At 34.7% G+C, this 17,638-nt stretch overlaps 5 protein-coding genes and 2 non-coding genes across 11 annotated transcripts; 4 read left to right on the plus strand and 3 right to left on the minus strand.

The window, feature by feature from the left end:
- Positions 1 to 2,539: 2,539 nt before the first annotated feature.
- On the minus strand, positions 2,540 to 5,156 carry LOC112904885 (nuclear receptor corepressor 1-like). The gene is made up of 3 exons (XM_025976040.1): positions 5,148 to 5,156; positions 4,173 to 4,916; positions 2,540 to 4,108 (listed from the first exon to the last, which is right to left on the minus strand). Exons 1-3 carry the CDS (start codon positions 5,154 to 5,156, stop codon positions 3,221 to 3,223), a joined length of 1,641 nt encoding a protein of 546 aa, XP_025831825.1. The 3' UTR covers positions 2,540 to 3,220.
- Positions 5,157 to 5,392: 236 nt separating this feature from the next.
- Positions 5,393 to 5,464, plus strand: Trnaq-cug. The gene has a single exon. It is a non-coding gene; the product is annotated as a tRNA-Gln (tRNA).
- A 324-nt stretch (positions 5,465 to 5,788) lies between these two features.
- LOC108741211 (insulin-degrading enzyme) lies at positions 5,789 to 11,523 on the plus strand. 2 transcript variants are annotated; one of them, XM_018475913.1, is made up of 19 exons: positions 5,789 to 6,005; positions 6,071 to 6,179; positions 6,240 to 6,442; positions 6,494 to 6,701; positions 6,763 to 6,932; positions 6,986 to 7,108; positions 7,168 to 7,370; positions 8,371 to 8,571; positions 8,654 to 8,791; positions 8,853 to 8,956; positions 9,013 to 9,211; positions 9,277 to 9,386; positions 9,450 to 9,594; positions 9,709 to 9,819; positions 9,886 to 10,006; positions 10,070 to 10,431; positions 10,647 to 10,781; positions 10,849 to 11,058; positions 11,227 to 11,448. In XM_018475913.1, the coding sequence occupies exons 2-19, from the start codon at positions 6,106 to 6,108 to the stop codon at positions 11,446 to 11,448; spliced, it is 3,039 nt and encodes a 1,012-aa protein (XP_018331415.1). In that variant the 5' UTR covers positions 5,789 to 6,005; positions 6,071 to 6,105. The 2 variants fall into 2 exon arrangements, with proteins under 2 accessions (XP_018331415.1, XP_018331416.1); XM_018475914.2 differs by lacking the exon at positions 5,789 to 6,005 and having other exon boundaries at positions 6,012 to 6,179; positions 11,227 to 11,523.
- On the plus strand, positions 5,798 to 5,870 carry Trnak-uuu. Its single transcript has one exon. It is a non-coding gene; the product is annotated as a tRNA-Lys (tRNA).
- Positions 7,382 to 8,354, minus strand: LOC108741217 (probable histone-lysine N-methyltransferase set-23). Its single transcript, XM_018475921.1, has one exon. It carries the CDS (start codon positions 8,255 to 8,257, stop codon positions 7,388 to 7,390), a length of 870 nt encoding a protein of 289 aa, XP_018331423.1. The 5' UTR covers positions 8,258 to 8,354; the 3' UTR covers positions 7,382 to 7,387.
- A 974-nt stretch (positions 11,524 to 12,497) lies between the features above and the next one.
- LOC112904886 (probable sulfite oxidase, mitochondrial) lies at positions 12,498 to 13,834 on the plus strand. The gene is made up of 6 exons (XM_025976041.1): positions 12,498 to 12,548; positions 12,712 to 12,840; positions 12,918 to 13,110; positions 13,173 to 13,373; positions 13,425 to 13,597; positions 13,657 to 13,834. The coding sequence occupies exons 1-6, from the start codon at positions 12,498 to 12,500 to the stop codon at positions 13,786 to 13,788; spliced, it is 879 nt and encodes a 292-aa protein (XP_025831826.1). The 3' UTR covers positions 13,789 to 13,834.
- Positions 13,835 to 16,083: 2,249 nt separating this feature from the next.
- Positions 16,084 to 17,565, minus strand: LOC108741219 (protein preli-like). 4 transcript variants are annotated; one of them, XM_018475925.2, is made up of 5 exons: positions 17,296 to 17,565; positions 17,038 to 17,208; positions 16,749 to 16,962; positions 16,538 to 16,693; positions 16,084 to 16,282 (listed from the first exon to the last, which is right to left on the minus strand). In XM_018475925.2, exons 2-5 carry the CDS (start codon positions 17,127 to 17,129, stop codon positions 16,106 to 16,108), a joined length of 639 nt encoding a protein of 212 aa, XP_018331427.1. In that variant the 5' UTR covers positions 17,130 to 17,208; positions 17,296 to 17,565; the 3' UTR covers positions 16,084 to 16,105. The 4 variants fall into 4 exon arrangements, with proteins under 4 accessions (XP_018331427.1, XP_018331426.1, XP_018331428.1 ...); XM_018475924.2 differs by having other exon boundaries at positions 17,038 to 17,229; XM_018475926.2 differs by having other exon boundaries at positions 17,291 to 17,565.
- Positions 17,566 to 17,638: the final 73 nt, after the last annotated feature.

Genomic DNA, 17,638 nt, shown 5'->3' on the forward strand with positions numbered 1-17,638 from the left:
TAGGGTTAACTAACTAGCAATTGTTTAACGAGTCGCCCTAAAATGGCACATAAGCAAACAAATCTTTTGAATAGCTGTTATACGAGAAAGGAAATTGATACTTTGGTTGAAAATTAGAAAACAAAAAGAACAAATTAGGTACACAAAGTCTAAATTATTTCAAAATTTAAGAGAAAAAAGCTGAAAACCAGTCAGAAAAATTAAAACTCGAAGAATCACTACACTTATTAACATTTTCTGACACTTATCTACTTTTCGCATTTTTTTCCACATATATTTTTCCTTTATTTTTATTAAAACAACTGGCTTTCTTCTTTCGTTTTAACAGTCCTTTGTTCTACAGAAATAATAGAAAACCCTATAAAAGAATGCAGACTGATTTTAAATAGAATTCTAATGGAACGTAATAACAAAAAAAATAATATCTTTAATAAAACACCATACGATGAAAGGCTACGAACAAAAGATAAAACAGTAAAAAACAAATCTTCAAAAAAAAAAAGAGCAATGTTAGAACAAAAGCAGGTTGGCTACCTACTTATCTACCTTTCTTATTTTTTTCCAAATATGTTTTGTTTTTATTTTTATTAAAAGAACTGGCTTTTTTCTTTTGTTCTAACAGTCCTTTGTTCTACAAAAATAATAGAAAACCACACAAAAGAATGCAGACCGATTTTAAATAGAATTCTTATGGAACGTAATAACAAAAAAAATAATATCTTTAATAAAACACCATACGATGAAAGGCTACGAACAAAAGATAAAACAGTAAAAAACAAATCTTCAAAAAAAAAAAGAGCAATGTTAGAACAAAAGCAGGTNCTTATTGGACTAGTAAAGACAGTTTTTGCATTCCGATGGTGTTGTTTAGTTGACCTTTTGATATGTTTTGTCCATTTAATTAAGGCTTTAATCAGTTATATCCTTTCTTAAACAAATTAATAGGGTGTACTTGTGGCATGGAATATAACAACAGTTTGATAACCACTTTATTCTGGAATGAATCCACAGGTAGGTAATGGCGTCCGGGAAGCTTAACCAAGGGATGAAAATTAATAGGAGTACTGTTTTCTTGACTAATTAATGTACAAATGAATTGCGTTTATGCATTTGATGGTTGGGTTAGGTTAAGTTTAATTGTGATTGCTAAGACAAATCATGTATGACTGCATTTAATCGTTTTGGCATTAGTAAAATTGTGTGATTTCAACAAGGACCTTCATAAAGGGGTGTTTTTAGATGATTTTATAAATAAGTGTGGTTGAACGCACTTAACCTTAATTTTCTTTTTGACTAGGAGAGTTGGTTTTTTGGTTTTAAAAATTGGTAACGAAATTGTCTATCTATGTTACGATGTCGCCAAGGTGTCATGGCTCCTGTTTTTTCGAGGTGAGTTTTTGCAAATTTATAATGTATTTTGGAAAGGTAGCCACCAAAATTTGTTTTCAATCGAACATTTAAAATTAATATTCTCGATTTGCCACATTTTTTGCTTGGCAATTTCTCGAAAAACAAAATTATGGCTTGATTTGGCTAGGCCATGAAAGTTACTAAATAGGAATGCTATTCTCATAAAAGTACAATTTTAATCATTATTTTCTGAATCTATTAAAGAAGTCGAGGTTGAAAATTCCAAATTTGATTTTTTTCATTTTTTTGTAAAATAATCGATATTTATTAATATCTATTATATTATGGAAACTGTTGCATTATGGGTATGGGAGGGGTCTATTTTCTCTATTTTCCGTTTCCTGCTTCATCCACCTCGTATTTATAGTTGTTACAAGAAGAAGCAATGGCGTCGAAAATTTGAAGGTATGTTTTCTGCTGTTTTGTTAGGTATTTCCGTAGGTTGGCGGCCAGAATTTGTTTTCAACACGATATTTGCAATTAATACTCGCTGTTTGTTATATTTTTTCGCTTGGTACTTGTTCAAAAACAAAATCATGACGATTTTATTGGTGGCGATTTTCCATTGTTGAAATTTTGGTTATCTCTGAAAGTAAGTTATTCGAAAGTGTATTTCTTCTAAAAATACAACTTCGATCATTATTTTCTGAATCTATTAAGGCAATCGAAATTGAAAATCCGAAATTGGATTTTTTTGGTTTTTTTATGATATTTAATTTCGATTGCATTGTGGGAGTGGGAGGGGCTTGTTGGTTTTCGATTTTCCGTTTCCTGTTTCATCCACCTCGTATTTATAGTTGTTACAAGAAGAAGCAATGGCGTCGAAATTTTCAAGGTAAGTTTTCTGCTGTTTTGTTAGGTATTTCCATAGGTTGGCGACCAGAATTTGTTTTCAACGTAATATTTACAATCAATACTAGCGATTGATCATATTTTTTCTCTTGGCAATTTTGAAAAAGCACCTTAATTACCATTTTATTACTTTTGCAAGATGGCGCTTGGTCACAAACCAGAAAATTCTTTTAACTTTTGCCTCTAAATTCCAATAATATCAACTAATATTGCCTTATTATTTAAACTTTTATTAATAAATTCATAGGTTTTGTATTTTCGAAAATTAAAAAAGTCGTAACTAATAGACTTCTATTTGTATTCGATTACATATGTATAATGTGGTATATACAAGGTGAAAACTTATAAAAATTTCCATTGTGCAGCTATTGCTGTAGTAATATCACTTACACATGCTTAATGCTAACATTTATCTATGTGTAATTTGAAATTATTGAACTACACTTTTCTAAAATCGAAATGGTTTTTAATTGTTACAAATAAATGTTTAATAGAGAAGTAAAAGTATACAAAATTATATTTAGGTAACAACAGGTAAATAGATATAAAGGTAACGACAAAAGAAACGCATTTGTTTTTCTCTATGTACAACAATTTTGTTATTTTTGGAAAACAACACACAGGCAAGCAGCAATTGTTTAACGAGTCGCCCTAAAATGGCACATAAGCAAACAAATCTTTTGAATAGCTGTTATACGAGAAAGGAAATTGATACTTTGGTTGAAAATTAGAAAACAAAAAGAACAAATTAGGTACACAAAGTCTAAATTATTTCAAAATTTAAGAGAAAAAAGCTGAAAACCAGTCAGAAAAATTAAAACTCGAAGAATCACTACACTTATTAACATTTTCTGACACTAATTATCGTCCTTTTTTAACTACACTTGTATCACTTTTCTAAATCAGTTCATCATAAAATTTATTAATTAAAAATGACTCACCTTATTATTGGTACAATTTAAAATTGAATGTTAGACCCTCTTAAGAAGGAGTCTATTTGGCCATTGTTGTATCGCTGCTGGGGTTGAACGAAATAATACTGTCTTGGAGATGTTGCTTGGGCTTGTGCCTGGGCTTGAGCTTGGGCTTGGGCCTGTTGTTGCTGCGCTCTCACTCTTTGCTGTTGCGCAAATAATTCTGCAGAATTTTGGAACTGCAATCCCGATTGTTGCTGTTTGTAAAGGGTTTGGGGAGGAATTTCAGGTCTAGGTCTAAACACGGATGGTTGCTGGATGTACTGCGGTCGCGGCTGTTCCACATAGGGCTGAATATTTTGGCTCACTTTAAAATTACCCTGGGTTTGTGGCAGAGTTTGGTACAACTGGGTCTTATACTGTCCAATGGACGGGTCAAAGACCAATTCGGATGAATAAACAGGGTTTCCACTTAGGGTTTCAGGTTTTGAAGGTGCCAGAGGAGCTGGAGCTTGGTGGGGTTTGATGGGTTTTGGTAATAAGTTTTCGTTCGCGATAAAGTTGTTGGGTTGTTGGTATTTCCGGAGTTCGGCTTCCAGATCGAAGGTGGGTCTCGGTTGTAGGATGAGCGACGAGGGGGTGCTAGAGGGTAAGAAGTGAGGTCTTGGCGTAACCGAAATTTGTTTGGTATAAAGCACAGGTGGGGCCGGAGTCACTCCTACTTGGAGAAGTTGCGGTCGGTAGGTGGTAGCTGGTGCCTCGACCTTTGCTGGCAGTGTTGACCTGGGTCTGGAGCTCGCAGACACGGGCGTGATGCTCTGTTTATAGATGATCGACGACGGGGTGGTTGGTTGCACCCTTTGGTATATCTTTGGGGATTCTCTTGTCTCGTACTGGGGTTGCGTTTGATACGATGGGCTTGTGCGATAACTCTGCAAAAAATTTGAAGATTTCTAGTCTAGTCTTCCCACCTGGGAACCATTATTTAACATTTACCGTTATTGTTGGTCGCAACACTTGCTCGGGTTCGGGTTGTTCTTCTTCTTCGGAACTGTAGGTATTTTGGAACAGTGCAACAGCTGGTTTGGGGGTTGGAACAACGGGAATTGGCTTGTAAGGTCTTACAGGTCTGACGGGGTAATTCTGCGGGACATTTTCATCTTCATCCCTACCGTTTCCTTTCTCTTCTTCGTCTTGATCGTCTTTGGGGGCGTTTGGATCACACGGATTACCAGAAACGTACGTGAACTCTCTCTTGTTGCCGTCAGGATCTACGTATCCATATTTACCCCTAACAACGCAATCGGTTCCTCTCGTTTCTTCCTTGAAACTACCATCGGCGGCTTCGTAGCCAAACGTAAACGACCCATCGTCGTTTACCTTGTTGTAGTTTCTAATGGTTTGAACGGGGGGTTGTTTGGGTGCTGATTCTCGCTGCCTTTGTGCCGCCGCGGCCTTGTACGCCGCACCTCTGGACGGTTGATAGTAGTTGTCCCGCGATGGTGAGGACCTGGTGGGGGCGGCTGCTGTAGGTTGACCATAATATCCGTTGTATTGGTCTGCAGATACTAGAACCACCCTCTGGTTAGGTTCTTGTTCTGATTCGTCCTCTGAATCAGGTTCTAGGGCCGAATAGTATTGCACGTTGGCGTCTTCTTCGTCTGATGTTGGTCTCACGCGGACTCTTCTTGCTTCTAATGTTGTAAGAAGCACGAAGAAACCTATTAAAATTGTTGCGCCCTGAAAAAAAATTGTACAAATTCAGGGTGCTTTCCGCAACATTCCTCTAATTCTTAAGATTCATATATTTCAAGAATATTTTGTTTTGTTTGCTTGTTTTACTAATATCTCTCTCTTTTGTTTCAGATGAAAAAATTAAGTCAAAACAGTGTTCCCGACAGAAAGGATTCCCGCCATACACAAAGACGATTTTCTGCAAATATGTGATGAGTCCCCACGTTTCAACCCAACATTCCCCATATTAGGTAATATTTCTTTACTATATTGTTTACAGCTAAACATTTATTATCTATTTGTTTTGTTTGCTTGTTTTACTAATATATCTCTCTTTTGTTTCAGATGAAAAAATTAAGTCAAAACAGNTATATAAATGGAGATAATATCCACTGTAACTTAAAAAATAAATATAAAAAGGATTACAAAATATTTAAAAAATCTCATCAAGCCGATTTTATATACATCTAAGGCGGCTAGTTGGTCCCATGGTGTAATGGTTAGCACTCTGGACTCTGAATCCAGCGATCCGAGTTCAAATCTCGGTGGGACCTGTTTATTACTCTATTTTGTTATCACCTTTTTTATCAACATTAATCGAGATAAATTGTAGATAATTTGGATGTTACCGTTCGAAATGTATAAAATTAACAATTTGTTGTTTTCAAAAAGTTTTTAATTAATGAACAGTTATTTCTTATAATTTTTGTCTTCTTATCCGGGATAAATTCAGAAACAGCAGAATACACAACGGGCAACTTTTTTTATGCAGATATTAGGCATAATTGGGGGGGCACTAAGAACTTTACAGTATCTAATCTGTATTTGGAATCTTATAGTTGTAAATTGAAGTAATGTTGAATTGATTATCATTTAGAACTCATCTCGCCCGGGTAGCTCAGTCGGTAGAGCATTGGACTTTTAATCCAAGGGTCCAGGGTTCAAGTCCCTGCTCGGGCGGCTTTACTTTTTAGATATTAATTTTTTTTCTTAATTAGACTAATTTGAAAGAAAAATGTAATTATAGAAACTTGCGAATGACGGTTTTAATTGAATATTAATACTTATCTGAGTTGTCAAAGTACCAATTTTTATGTAAGCATGTACTGTGAGAAGTGACACTTGGTTTGATTGCCTCACATGGTTTTTATTTTTTGCAGAAAATTGCTGTTAACAGTTTATCAGTGTTACCTGAATGTATTTCTACATTTCGCAGCTAGTTCTTAAACGATTTACATGTATTAAAAGTACAAATCAGTTACTGTTAAGGTATTGAGGTTATGTTCAAGTAGCACCAAAGTTTAATATAAGTTCTTTTGTGCTCCTCAGTTCTAAAAGGTCGATTTCAAGAATAAAAAACATGACTGGACAAACTGAGGCCAGGGCTCCCCTGAAGAAGTTTCAGAATATTATCAAATCTCCTGAAGATAAGAGATCTTACAGGGGACTTGAACTCAGTAACCATATGAAAGTATTACTTGTCAGCGATCCTACAACTGATAAATCAGCGGCTGCTCTCAATGTAAACGTTGGTAAGAAAGTAGTGAATATTTTTTCGCACGTTTCTTACTGATTCTTTGTAGGTTTCCTGAGTGACCCTGATTACTTGCCTGGTTTGGCCCATTTTTGTGAACACATGCTATTTCTGGGCACTGAAAAGTACCCAAATGAAAATGAGTACATTAAGTTCCTAAGTGAGCATAGTGGAAGCAGCAATGCATCCACATATACTGATCATACAGTTTATTATTTTGATGTTGCTCCTGATAAACTTACAGAGGCATTAGACAGGTTTGCACATCAATATTCTGTTCACTATCAGACTTTTACCTTTTTTTCTTGTGTTTCAAAGGTTTGCACAGTTCTTTATTGCCCCTCTCTTCACTGAAAGTGCCACTGAGAGAGAGCTGATAGCTGTTAATTCAGAGCACGAAAAGAATTTGCCTAATGACATGTGGAGAATGTCTCAGTTGGAAAAACACACATGCAATCCTAATCATCCATATCATAAGTTTGGAACTGGTAATTTTGATAAGTTGTATACAAGCTAAATGCTATTTAATTTAAATTTCTAGGTAATAAGGAGACCTTGGATGTGATACCCAAGAAAAAAGGAATCAATGTTAGGAGTGAGCTGCTAAAATTCCATGAGCAGTGGTATTCTTCAAATATAATGGCCCTAGCAGTCTTAGGGAAAGGTATTATTTTGAAATTAACATTTATACAAACTCAATAACGTATTTAAATTATTATGTAGAAAGTTTAGATGACTTGGAGGCTATAGTTTTGGAATTATTTTCAAATATCCAAAACAAAGACATAGAGGCACCAAGATGGTCAGACCATCCTTTCAGTGATGAGCAGCTAAGGACTTGTACATATATGGTTCCAATAAAGGACATAAGGAATCTAAGTATCAACTTTCCAACTGAGGACTTGAATGAATATTATAAGTCTTCGGTAAGAATTTTTATTTGCTAAATATAATTACAAAATGGAATGAATTTTCTACAGTTTTCTGCCCCACAAAGACATCTTTTCAATTTTACTTCAGGGTCATTACTAGAAGTTGCTCTATCCATTCCATAATCATAAGTTATCTCTTCATTTTTGTTAATTTCTCTTTGGGTGAATATACAAAGTTTTGGCACAGAGCTGTTCACTCTTACAGGCACCAGAAGGCAGTTTGGACTGCAGCTGTGGTTTATATAACGTCCAATATTACCAAAAACAGTTGGATCGATGTATGTCTTGATGGTCTTGGCTCCAAAATGTTCCAAAATGCAAAATATGTAATTCATTTTGTTTTGTTCTGTGTTACAGCGAAATCGTCTTTTTGCTTCGGTTTCGTCGATGATTTCGCCTGCATATTCGCAGACAAATCTTCCAGAAGGAATATCTTCCAAAGTAAACAGTCCTAGACCCTTTCTTCCCACTTGGTCATTAGTTGAGTCCAATTTTATTCGTTTACTTGTCGATTGGTCATCCAAAGGTGGACATTCCTTCACTGTCAGACCATGTCGGGGGCCCAACTGTACCAGTCTATGTCCACAGAGACTCCCATAACATTTACAAGAACCGTTGCATTCATAAACAGGTCTTTCTGTGTCTTTCAAGTTGATCGTGTAACGTTCTTGTATTTCAACTGCAGTTTTCGCATTGTGCGTTTCGTAAAATGCTGCGCTCTTCAGTATACAGGCACATTCATCTTTGAGGCATGTCCCAGTACATTGACAACCCTCTAGAAACAGTTGCTCGAACTCGTCTCTAGTTTCGAGGGTTGGAATGCTCTCTTTGATGTACAGTACGTGGGGCGCGTTGTGATCGTAGGGATCGTGGACGTCCATTGCCCCTGCGTGCACTGTAGCTATTTTAAGGTTATGCCAGGCCGTTACATAACGTTATGACGTCATGCACTTTGCAATTAACTGCTTACATTTTTTTTTTTTTGAAATTTCAGCCTGAGGGGTACATAAGTCATTTAATCGGACACGAAGGTCCCGGAAGTTTGCTGTCAGCCCTGAAAACGAAGGGATGGTCGAATAGCTTAGTGGCGGGGAGTAGGCCAGGCGGCAGGGGCTTGGGATTCTTCGGGATAACCGTCGATCTTACGGAAGAGGGATTACAGCACACGAATGATATTATCAAGCTTGTTTTTCAGGTAAATGACAAAAAGACGTTCCTGATTGTCTTAAAAAGTGTCAGGAACGTCTTATAATGCACGATTTGTTTAATTGTTTCAGTATATCAATATGCTGAAAGATGTGGGACCACTGGAATGGATCCAGGAGGAGCAGAAAGACATAGCGGCCATGATATTTAGATTCAAGGACAAGGAATCGCCCAGGACTTACATTTCAGGGTTAGTCCATCATTTGCAGGTGAAAATATTCTGTCTACTGTTTATTTCAATCGATCAATCGATTCGTTCACGATCTCCAGGACTATCCCATTGAAGATGTGCTGTGTATCCATTACCATTTGACCGAGTGGAGGCCTGACATCATAAACAACATCCTCAACAGTTTCACTCCGGACAAAGTCAGGTAACGTTATCAATTTGAGTGAGAAGGGGACCAAATGAGACCATTAAATGTTACAGGATCGGAGTTATAGCGAAAAAGTTTCAAAAAGAAGCCACAGATGCTGAACCCTGGTACGGAACGCAGTACAAGTTGGAAAAAATCCCGCAGGAAGTGTTAAACGACTGGACCAACGCCGGCACGTCTAATGAGTTCAGGTTGCCTGATAAGAACGACTTTATCCCCACCAATTTCAACATCGAACCGTTGGATAAAGACGTGAGACCTAACTAAATTAATAATTGTTACATATTAATCGTTTATCCCGTTTTATTCTCTTGTAGATTACAGAACATCCGGCCATAGTGCAAGACACAGCACTTACAAGGGTCTGGTTCAAACAGGACGATAAATTTTTACTTCCCAAGGCCAATCTACTGTTCGACTTTGTCAGGTATTTGCCATATCTAGAGAGAAAAAAAAACGTATGGTCTAATTGAATGCTCTTTTTGACTAGTCCTTTGGCGTATTTGGACCCAATGAATTGCAATATGACCCACATGCTGGTCCAGTTGTTTAAGGATGCCCTAAACGAGTACGCGTACGCCGCGGAAATTGCAGGACTCAAATGGGAATTGTCCAATACAAAATACGGCTTGATCGTAAGTCCGAATTAGATAATAATTTATTAGACGATTTATAATACATGATTATGGGATAATGTGTGTTGGGAGTTGAAGTAATTATTCCCTGAACTAATACGTAGAGGTTTTCAGCTAGAAGTTGGAGGCTATAGTGACAAGCAGCACATACTCCTTAGAAAAATAATGGAGAAGCTCACCAGTTTCAAAATAGACCCCAAAAGGTTCGAAATATTCAAGGAAAACGTAATTATTACAAAATTTAAGTCTTTATTGCATGAAATTTAATCGACTGTTTTTTTTTTACGTTAGTACATTCGCCAGTTGAAAAATTTTGCTGCTGAACAGCCCTATCAGCACGCAGTCTATTATTTGGCAGTTTTACTGACTGAACATTCTTGGACAAAAGAAGAACTATTGGCATCTACAGATCGTACGTTTGAAAAAAAAAAAAAGATGCATAAAAACAAATAAAAACGAAACTCTCTTGTTTTAGAGTTAACAATTGAAAGGCTCGAGGCTTTTATTCCACAGATGTTATCCAAATTGCACATCGAATGTCTTTTACACGGCAACTTGAGTAAAAAAAGGGGCCTGGAGCTGGTGGACATTGTTGAGACGAGTCTCACGTCGAGTTTCTGCATGTCTCCTCTGTTACCCCGTCAACTGTTGCTCAACAGGGAATTAAAACTGGATGATGGATGCAGTTACCTGTACGAGGTCCAAAACAACGTTCACAAACTCTCCTGCATTGAACTTTACTTCCAGTGTGGGCTCCAGAACACAGAGAACAACGTCCTCCTGGAATTGTTTGCTCAAATTATCCAAGTACCCTGTTTTAACGTCTTAAGGACACAAGTAAGTCAACGGTCACTGATGAAATGAATAAAAAAAACGTGACTAGCAGTTACTTAGAAGATAAACTAATTGTTCGTTATTCGTTTGTTAACTTAAAAAAAAACGACTAGCATTTAATTGAAAAACAAAAGCCCAAGCAATTGTTTGTGATTCGTTTGTTAAATAAATAACTGAATAACAAAGAAAAGATAATTAGCAGTGCTTTTTTATTCTAGGAACAGCTAGGATACATAGTATTCAGTGGTGTTAGGAGATCCAATGGGGTCCAGGGACTCAGGGTGATAGTACAGTCGGACAGACATCCCGAATACTTAGATACAAGGATAGAATTATTCTTGGAAAGCATGTTGGTATGTAAGAAAAGTTAATGTTAATTTATTTTGTTAGTAACGAAAGTGCGTGTCCTTTTGTTATCAGAAACACGTAATGGAAATGAGCAATGAAGAGTTTGAAAGGCATAAAGAAGCCCTGGCGCTACAACGATTAGAGAAACCGAAACGTTTATCTGTTCAGTCACAGATATTCTGGCAGGAAATCACCTCCCAACAGTATCATTTCGACAGGGCCAATGTTGAAGTGGCTCATTTACGAAAACTAACAAAAGACGACATTATTAACTATTATCAGGTACATACATTTGATTTTCTTTTTTTAACATTTTGTTTTATGATCATTTGTTTTAAGTTTAGTTACATAACTATCGTCAAGTGTTTTGATTGCTTTTTTTTTAATTTGTATTTATTATTTGATGAATAGTTGCTAGAAGTTTGATTGTCTTTTTTTTGCGATTTTCAGTATTTATTGGATAAAGCAGCGAAACAACGAAAGAAAATTTCTGTTCACGTGGTATCTATGGCAGACGGAGGCGCAGGGACGTCCAACAGTCCAAAGAAGGAAGAAAAGGGTTCCGTTGAAGTTATAGAGGACGTGACGGTGTTCAAGAGTAGCCACGGAATGTTCCCTTTGGTCCAGCCCTACATCTGTATGGAACGTAAAGGGAAAAAATGCAAACTTTGACATTAGATAATCAAATAATTAATTAATCGATATTGAAAGTTGTAATACAGTGTGATTATAATATTAGACACTCGATTCCATTTGAAATACGTACCATAGGGTACTTTCTTTTATTTTAACTGTCTGTTAATTATAAATAATAAAATATCTGCAAAGGTTTATTCCTGTGTTTTTGTTTGAGTTAATTAAATAATGAAATAAATATGTGAAAGACAAGAAAGTGGAAAGTGCGATCAACAGGTGAGCATTGTGACGGTCTGTACATACGTACGAGCTGTACTGGGAATATTTAATATACACAGTGTCACACATCGAAGGAGGTATGTACCCGGGGAGCAAGTACTCTGAAATAATTTTGTTTTTTTTTTTGTGAATTACTTTTGATACTTATCAGTACAGAGACTGTCATTTGTTTTTTTTAGAAAATTTAAATTAATTTATATGTACAAAATTATATATTTTTTGGCGTTTTGCTGTTATTTAAATAAAATAATTAAAAAGAAAATCAGTAATTAATCAGTTGTTTTTATTAAGAAAATTTTGTTCTACAGAATTGATAGAATTGTAAGAGACTGTATTTGCCCATTGGGCACGAAAACATTTATTTAAAATGAATAACGATTAATATTTTAATTTGCTAATCTTCGAAGAATTGAAAGTAATTTAAAAGCAATTAGAAAAACAAAAAAAAAAACTGTAATTAACGTGTTGATGGTTGAATAAAATAACAAAGAAATAGTAAGAAATAATTTATTATGTAGTATGTGCAATTATAGTGCATTCCAATTACATAATAATTAGGGCGTTCCGTGGCTATATATATCCGACTGGTGGAACACTTTCACTCACGACATGGGTCCCCCCTTCTCGACCTAAACTGTTGACCCCAACGACTACCATACTAGGGCACGAACGTTTACCTTTCCCAGGTCGTTTGTCGACACGTAATAACAAAAAAAAATAATATCTTTAATAAAACACCATACGATGAAAGGCTACGAACAAAAGATAAAACAGTAAAAAACAAATCTTCAAAAAAAAAAAGAGCAATGTTAGAACAAAAGCAGGTTGGCTACCTACTTATNAGTGAAATGACTGAGGTATTTTATAATAATTAGTCACATATTTGTTATATTTTTTTTGATACAAGTTAGCACCACTGAGCTTTGATCTTTTGAAAAACTAAAGTGTTTTTTATTGCTCAATTTTACCTTAATTTTTTTCTTTACATTTGATATCGCACTAAAAGGAACTTTAACCCAGGTTAAGCCCGTAAAAGGTCTAAGTTGGGGCGTAGGAGCACTAGGTAATGCTGAGTGGTCAGGTGTGTTACTGAGAGATGTCTTAATATCAATGGGGATCGACGAAAATTCCAATTTTCAACATGTACAAGTAAGATAATTTTTAATAGTAATTGCTTGTTACTTTTTTTATTAATAAGCAATTTCATTATTTTTATTTGTAATTAGTTCGAAGGTTTAGATACAGACCCGACCAAAAAGCCTTACGGTGCTTCAATTCCCTTCTGGAAAGCTATAGATCGAAAGGGTGACGTTCTATTGGCATACGAAATGAATAACGAAGTTATCCCCAGGGACCACGGTTTCCCAGTTAGGGTAATAGTACCGGGAGTGGTAGGGGCTCGGAATGTTAAGTGGCTAAGTACATTTTTGGTCATAATTAATAAATTCATTATTTTTATATTTTAAATTTTCGTTTTGAAGAAAGAATTATAGTCTCAAACAATGAGAGCGACAGTCACTGGCAGCAGAACGACTACAAGGGGTTTTCCCCCGGCATTGATTGGGATAACGTCGATTTTTCAAAATCACCTGCAATCCAAGAACTACCGGTTACATCAGCTATTTGTGTACCTTCCCCAAATCAAACCGTTACAGTTCGAGACGGTCATATAACAGCTTATGGTAATGATTTAGCTTTGGCGTGTGTTATTAAATTTAAAATATTTTGTTAAGGTTACGCTTGGTCGGGAGGTGGTAAAAAAATTATACGTGTCGACGTGACAATTGATAAGGGAGATACCTGGCATGTCGCAGATATTATTCAACAGGATTCTGCAGAACCCCCACAGCATTGGGGATGGTCTCTATGGACTGTTCAGGTACCTGTTTCAAAAAATGCTAAAGAAGTAAGTTGAGCTTGAGGATACTTATTTGTATCAAAAACGGTTGTAACTGATTGTTTCAGGTGGAAATTTGGGTAAAAGCTGTGGACTCTTCATACAATACTCAGCCCGAATCTTTTAAAAATATATGGAACTTAAGAGGGGTGTTAAGCAACGCGTACCATAAGGTACCGATTAAATTACAATGGGATTAAAACTAAACACTATTTCTTGATGACCAAATAAAAGTTTTATATTTACTATTAGACTTTTGTTACATGTTAATTTATGTCTGTCATTCTCTGTCCACACTTTCCGCTAACATACTGAGCAGCGGGTACCATTTTCCAAAATGTCCCTTAGAATGTGGATGAGAAACTTTACAGGCTCCATAATAAATGTAACTTTCATCTAAAGTGCCAAACCAAATTACGAAAAAATAATAAATAAAAAAAATAATAATTACCAAATTCTTGTAGACACATTTCCCTTTTCAACTTGCAAAGACTGTAATAAGCTCTACCACGGGAACAAACGGGATGATAATCGTTAGGATCACATTCTGGACAGTCCTCAAAGGGCTGGAGAACGACAATTCTTATTCCTAAAATTAGTTATTGATTTAATAGACGATGTTTTTAAATAAATTTAAAAAAAATCACCTAACGCTAATAAGAATAGAAAATACATTAGATTAATATATAATTCGCAATTTAATGCTAAAGATAACGTCAACGAATAGAACTGAATATTCTAAGACTAGATTAATTGGACACGCACCCACATTTCAAATACAATAGCGCTATACGTAAATCAAAACTGTGAAATTAATGAACACCTCACAAGTTTCAATAATTTCATTATCGTTTTTAAACGTCATACGTCTTAATTTTTTTTTTCAGTCAAAAGAACAGATTTCACGATAGTTACGGATTAACTGGGGCCCGAGAAGCTAAAGAAAATTTGCATTTTCTCAAATAAACCATGAAACAAACCCATTGTATCGTCTCCTACGTACATATACAATTATATAGATAAAAATTCAGATTCTTACCAATACAATACCCAATATTCATAAAAATTAATTTTATCCTTTGTTAATTAGCAAGAAAAATTGGGTATATAAAGTTGTTAGGTGCGGTTTATATTTTTTCCGTAATGGTTTCCTATAATATTGAAGTAATGCCTTATTTGCATTTTTAAAATCCCCCAAGATAAAGCATTAGCATTTTAACATAAAACTATAAGTATGTAGTTTAAAAGTAAACAAAAAATTGTTTAAGTCTGTTTGATACCCCGTCGACAATATCGGTTTCCACTGCTATAAGGGGCTTTTTTTACCTTTTTTTTGTTTGGTGATGAAATCCTACAAATAAAACAATTTAGAAAACATTTACCTAATTTATTTAAACAATTTGCAATTATATATATATTTTTGCATTACATTTAACAACTAGTACACCTACTACAGATTAATTAGCATCGATATATACATTATATTCTAGCGGTAATTATTTGATTAATTAACTATGAACTAATTTAATCAATAATGACTGTTATTATTCCAAGACATACACAGTAGAATTGTGTAGGTAGATTATTTGTAAACTGCATTTACAAATGGTGGGTTTTTAAATACCAAGCGTGGTAAAATACATTTCTATGTTTACTTTTGCTTTATTTATTACAAAAGCCATTTTCGGTCACTGTTTTTTTAGTTAATAATAATAAATGGTAAGTAAGTATCTCCTACTGTACAATTACACGTATTATTCTTTTCTGCCAACCGGATCTTCTTTGCGAAAATGCCAAATATTAATTATTACCGTTATATACAACACATTAATATATTAATAAACAAAAAACTAACTAGAACAATATAATAAATCCATTTGACCCCACAATTTCAGTCTGAAATTAAAAGGTTCACGTTCGTACATTAACAAGCTACTGGAAACCCCAATTTTCGGTCCCCATCCAAATGCTGTTACATTAGGGAGTTCACACACGTCTACTGAGGGTAACTACTGAAGAATTATCGTTTATGCGGTAACACAAGAACAAAAGAGACCAATCACTGCCCAGGAATGAATACATATGTCCCTTGTTACAATATAAAAACAAACTTATTACGTTAAGAGTAAAATTATGGCAGTGCTTACAATATTTTGTTTTTACTAGTTACCTTTGAGAAGCTTAATTGTAATTGCCATTAATTAATGCCTTTTTTCATTTTATAAACAGTAAATGAATGAATGAAATGATTTCTCTGTGTATATTACAAAAAATTTTATATACAAACTGATTTTTTTTTAATGAGAGCCAGCTCATATGCATCGATAGAAATTTATTTAACCACTTAAAGGCATGTAAAAGAAATTACAGAAGTTTATGAATTGATAATGCTTAGGAATGTCTTTATATTATCGATTACAAGTAATAACTGTAATGACTATTGTTTACTGGCAGATTTGCTATTATTATGGAAAAAAGAAACGTAAAAATTCGTACAATACAAGTAGCATTTCAGGATTAGGACTTATTGGGGTGGAGTGAAGCATAAATGGGGACAGCTTTAGATTTGACATGCTCTGAAGCATTTTTAGCTGCATCTTTTAGTTTACTTCGAGTTGTAGCTTCTTGGTGAAGCGAACCATTTCCACTTTGTGGTGGAAAAAGGTTGAGAAGGACATGATTGAATCCTACAACCTATGGAAGTTCAAAAACATTAGAAAAATTATGTTATTTTAAGAACTTATTTACTTCTAAGTGTTTATTTTTAAACAGATATATTTTTATTTTTGGAATGTTCTAAAAATATAGTGAGCAAAGATTCATAGTAAACAAGAACTTTTTAAATAACAGAAAACTGATCATCTAGTTGTAAACAGGGAGTTTATAAAAAGGGCATCAACATAAAGGCACGGTTTATATTAATTTAGAATTTATTAAACTGTTGCTTACCATCTTGTTGCAATTTTTTTTGAACCTTTCATAACCAAAAGCACAAATAGCTCTGCTAAATCCCTTTATTTGTGAGTCAATCCAAGCTGATCTAACAGCTACAGTTTTACCTGGATGATCCTTACTTTCTGTATATACAACCTTCTCAATAACACTCTGAAAAGAGTTAAAATCTCAACATGAATGGATTACATGACATTTAAAAGCATACCATGACTTTTACATAACCCAAATTTCTGGTGTAGGTCACCAATGTCTTGGTCTTAGGATCTACAATTGATTCTTCAACTATAAAGACTTTCTTAGTTGTAATAAATCGTTCAGCCCATTTTGGGTAGGGATTAGTCTTGGATATTAGTCTTTTGCTTATAAGTCTTCCTTCTTTCACTTCTCTACTGACTGTGTCCTCAGTCAAGACATGTTTGCTTATTAAAAATATTTGTTACAATATTGAAATTTTACTTGCTGTTTGAGAATTAAAAAAGTTACTACCTACATACCTGTTTGGATTTGGATAACGTCTCCAAAAGCCTTGCGCCACTTGGTCCCAGGTGAAGTTGAATATGGATGTGACTTCGAAATATCGTGGCATCGTTATTAAGACGACCTTATGTCTTCTAGGACTCCAAGGACTCTTGCATTATAAGCAGGACATTTCAAAAATTTGGAAACTTGAACGATGAAACACGTTGCTTACAATTTTTAAGTGTTCAATAATTACGTTGTTTTGATTGGCAAATACTAAATTATTACCTTACCAGCTACATTTCAAATGCATTTAAGAAAATGGAATGTCTGTTATTGAGGTCTGTTGTTTGTCACAAAAAAAAGAGTCATGAAAGAGTCACTAACTTTGTGAAATCTGAAGTTGGGTTGGAAGTTGGAACTGTTTACTTGCACGTACAAATAAATCTAACTTCAAGTAATAAAATGGGAGATAAAATTAAAATAAACAACTGTCTCATCAATAAGAATAAGGGATATAGATGTTATATATAAATGGAGATAATATCCACTGTAACTTAAAAAATAAATATAAAAAGGATTACAAAATATTTAAAAAATCTCATCAAGCCGATTTTATATACATTAGTCATGCTA

Source organism: Agrilus planipennis, unplaced genomic scaffold, assembly GCF_000699045.2.
Source record: "Agrilus planipennis isolate EAB-ADULT unplaced genomic scaffold, Apla_2.0 scaffold242, whole genome shotgun sequence".
In the NCBI taxonomy this organism is placed as follows: Eukaryota; Metazoa; Arthropoda; class Insecta; order Coleoptera; family Buprestidae; genus Agrilus; species Agrilus planipennis.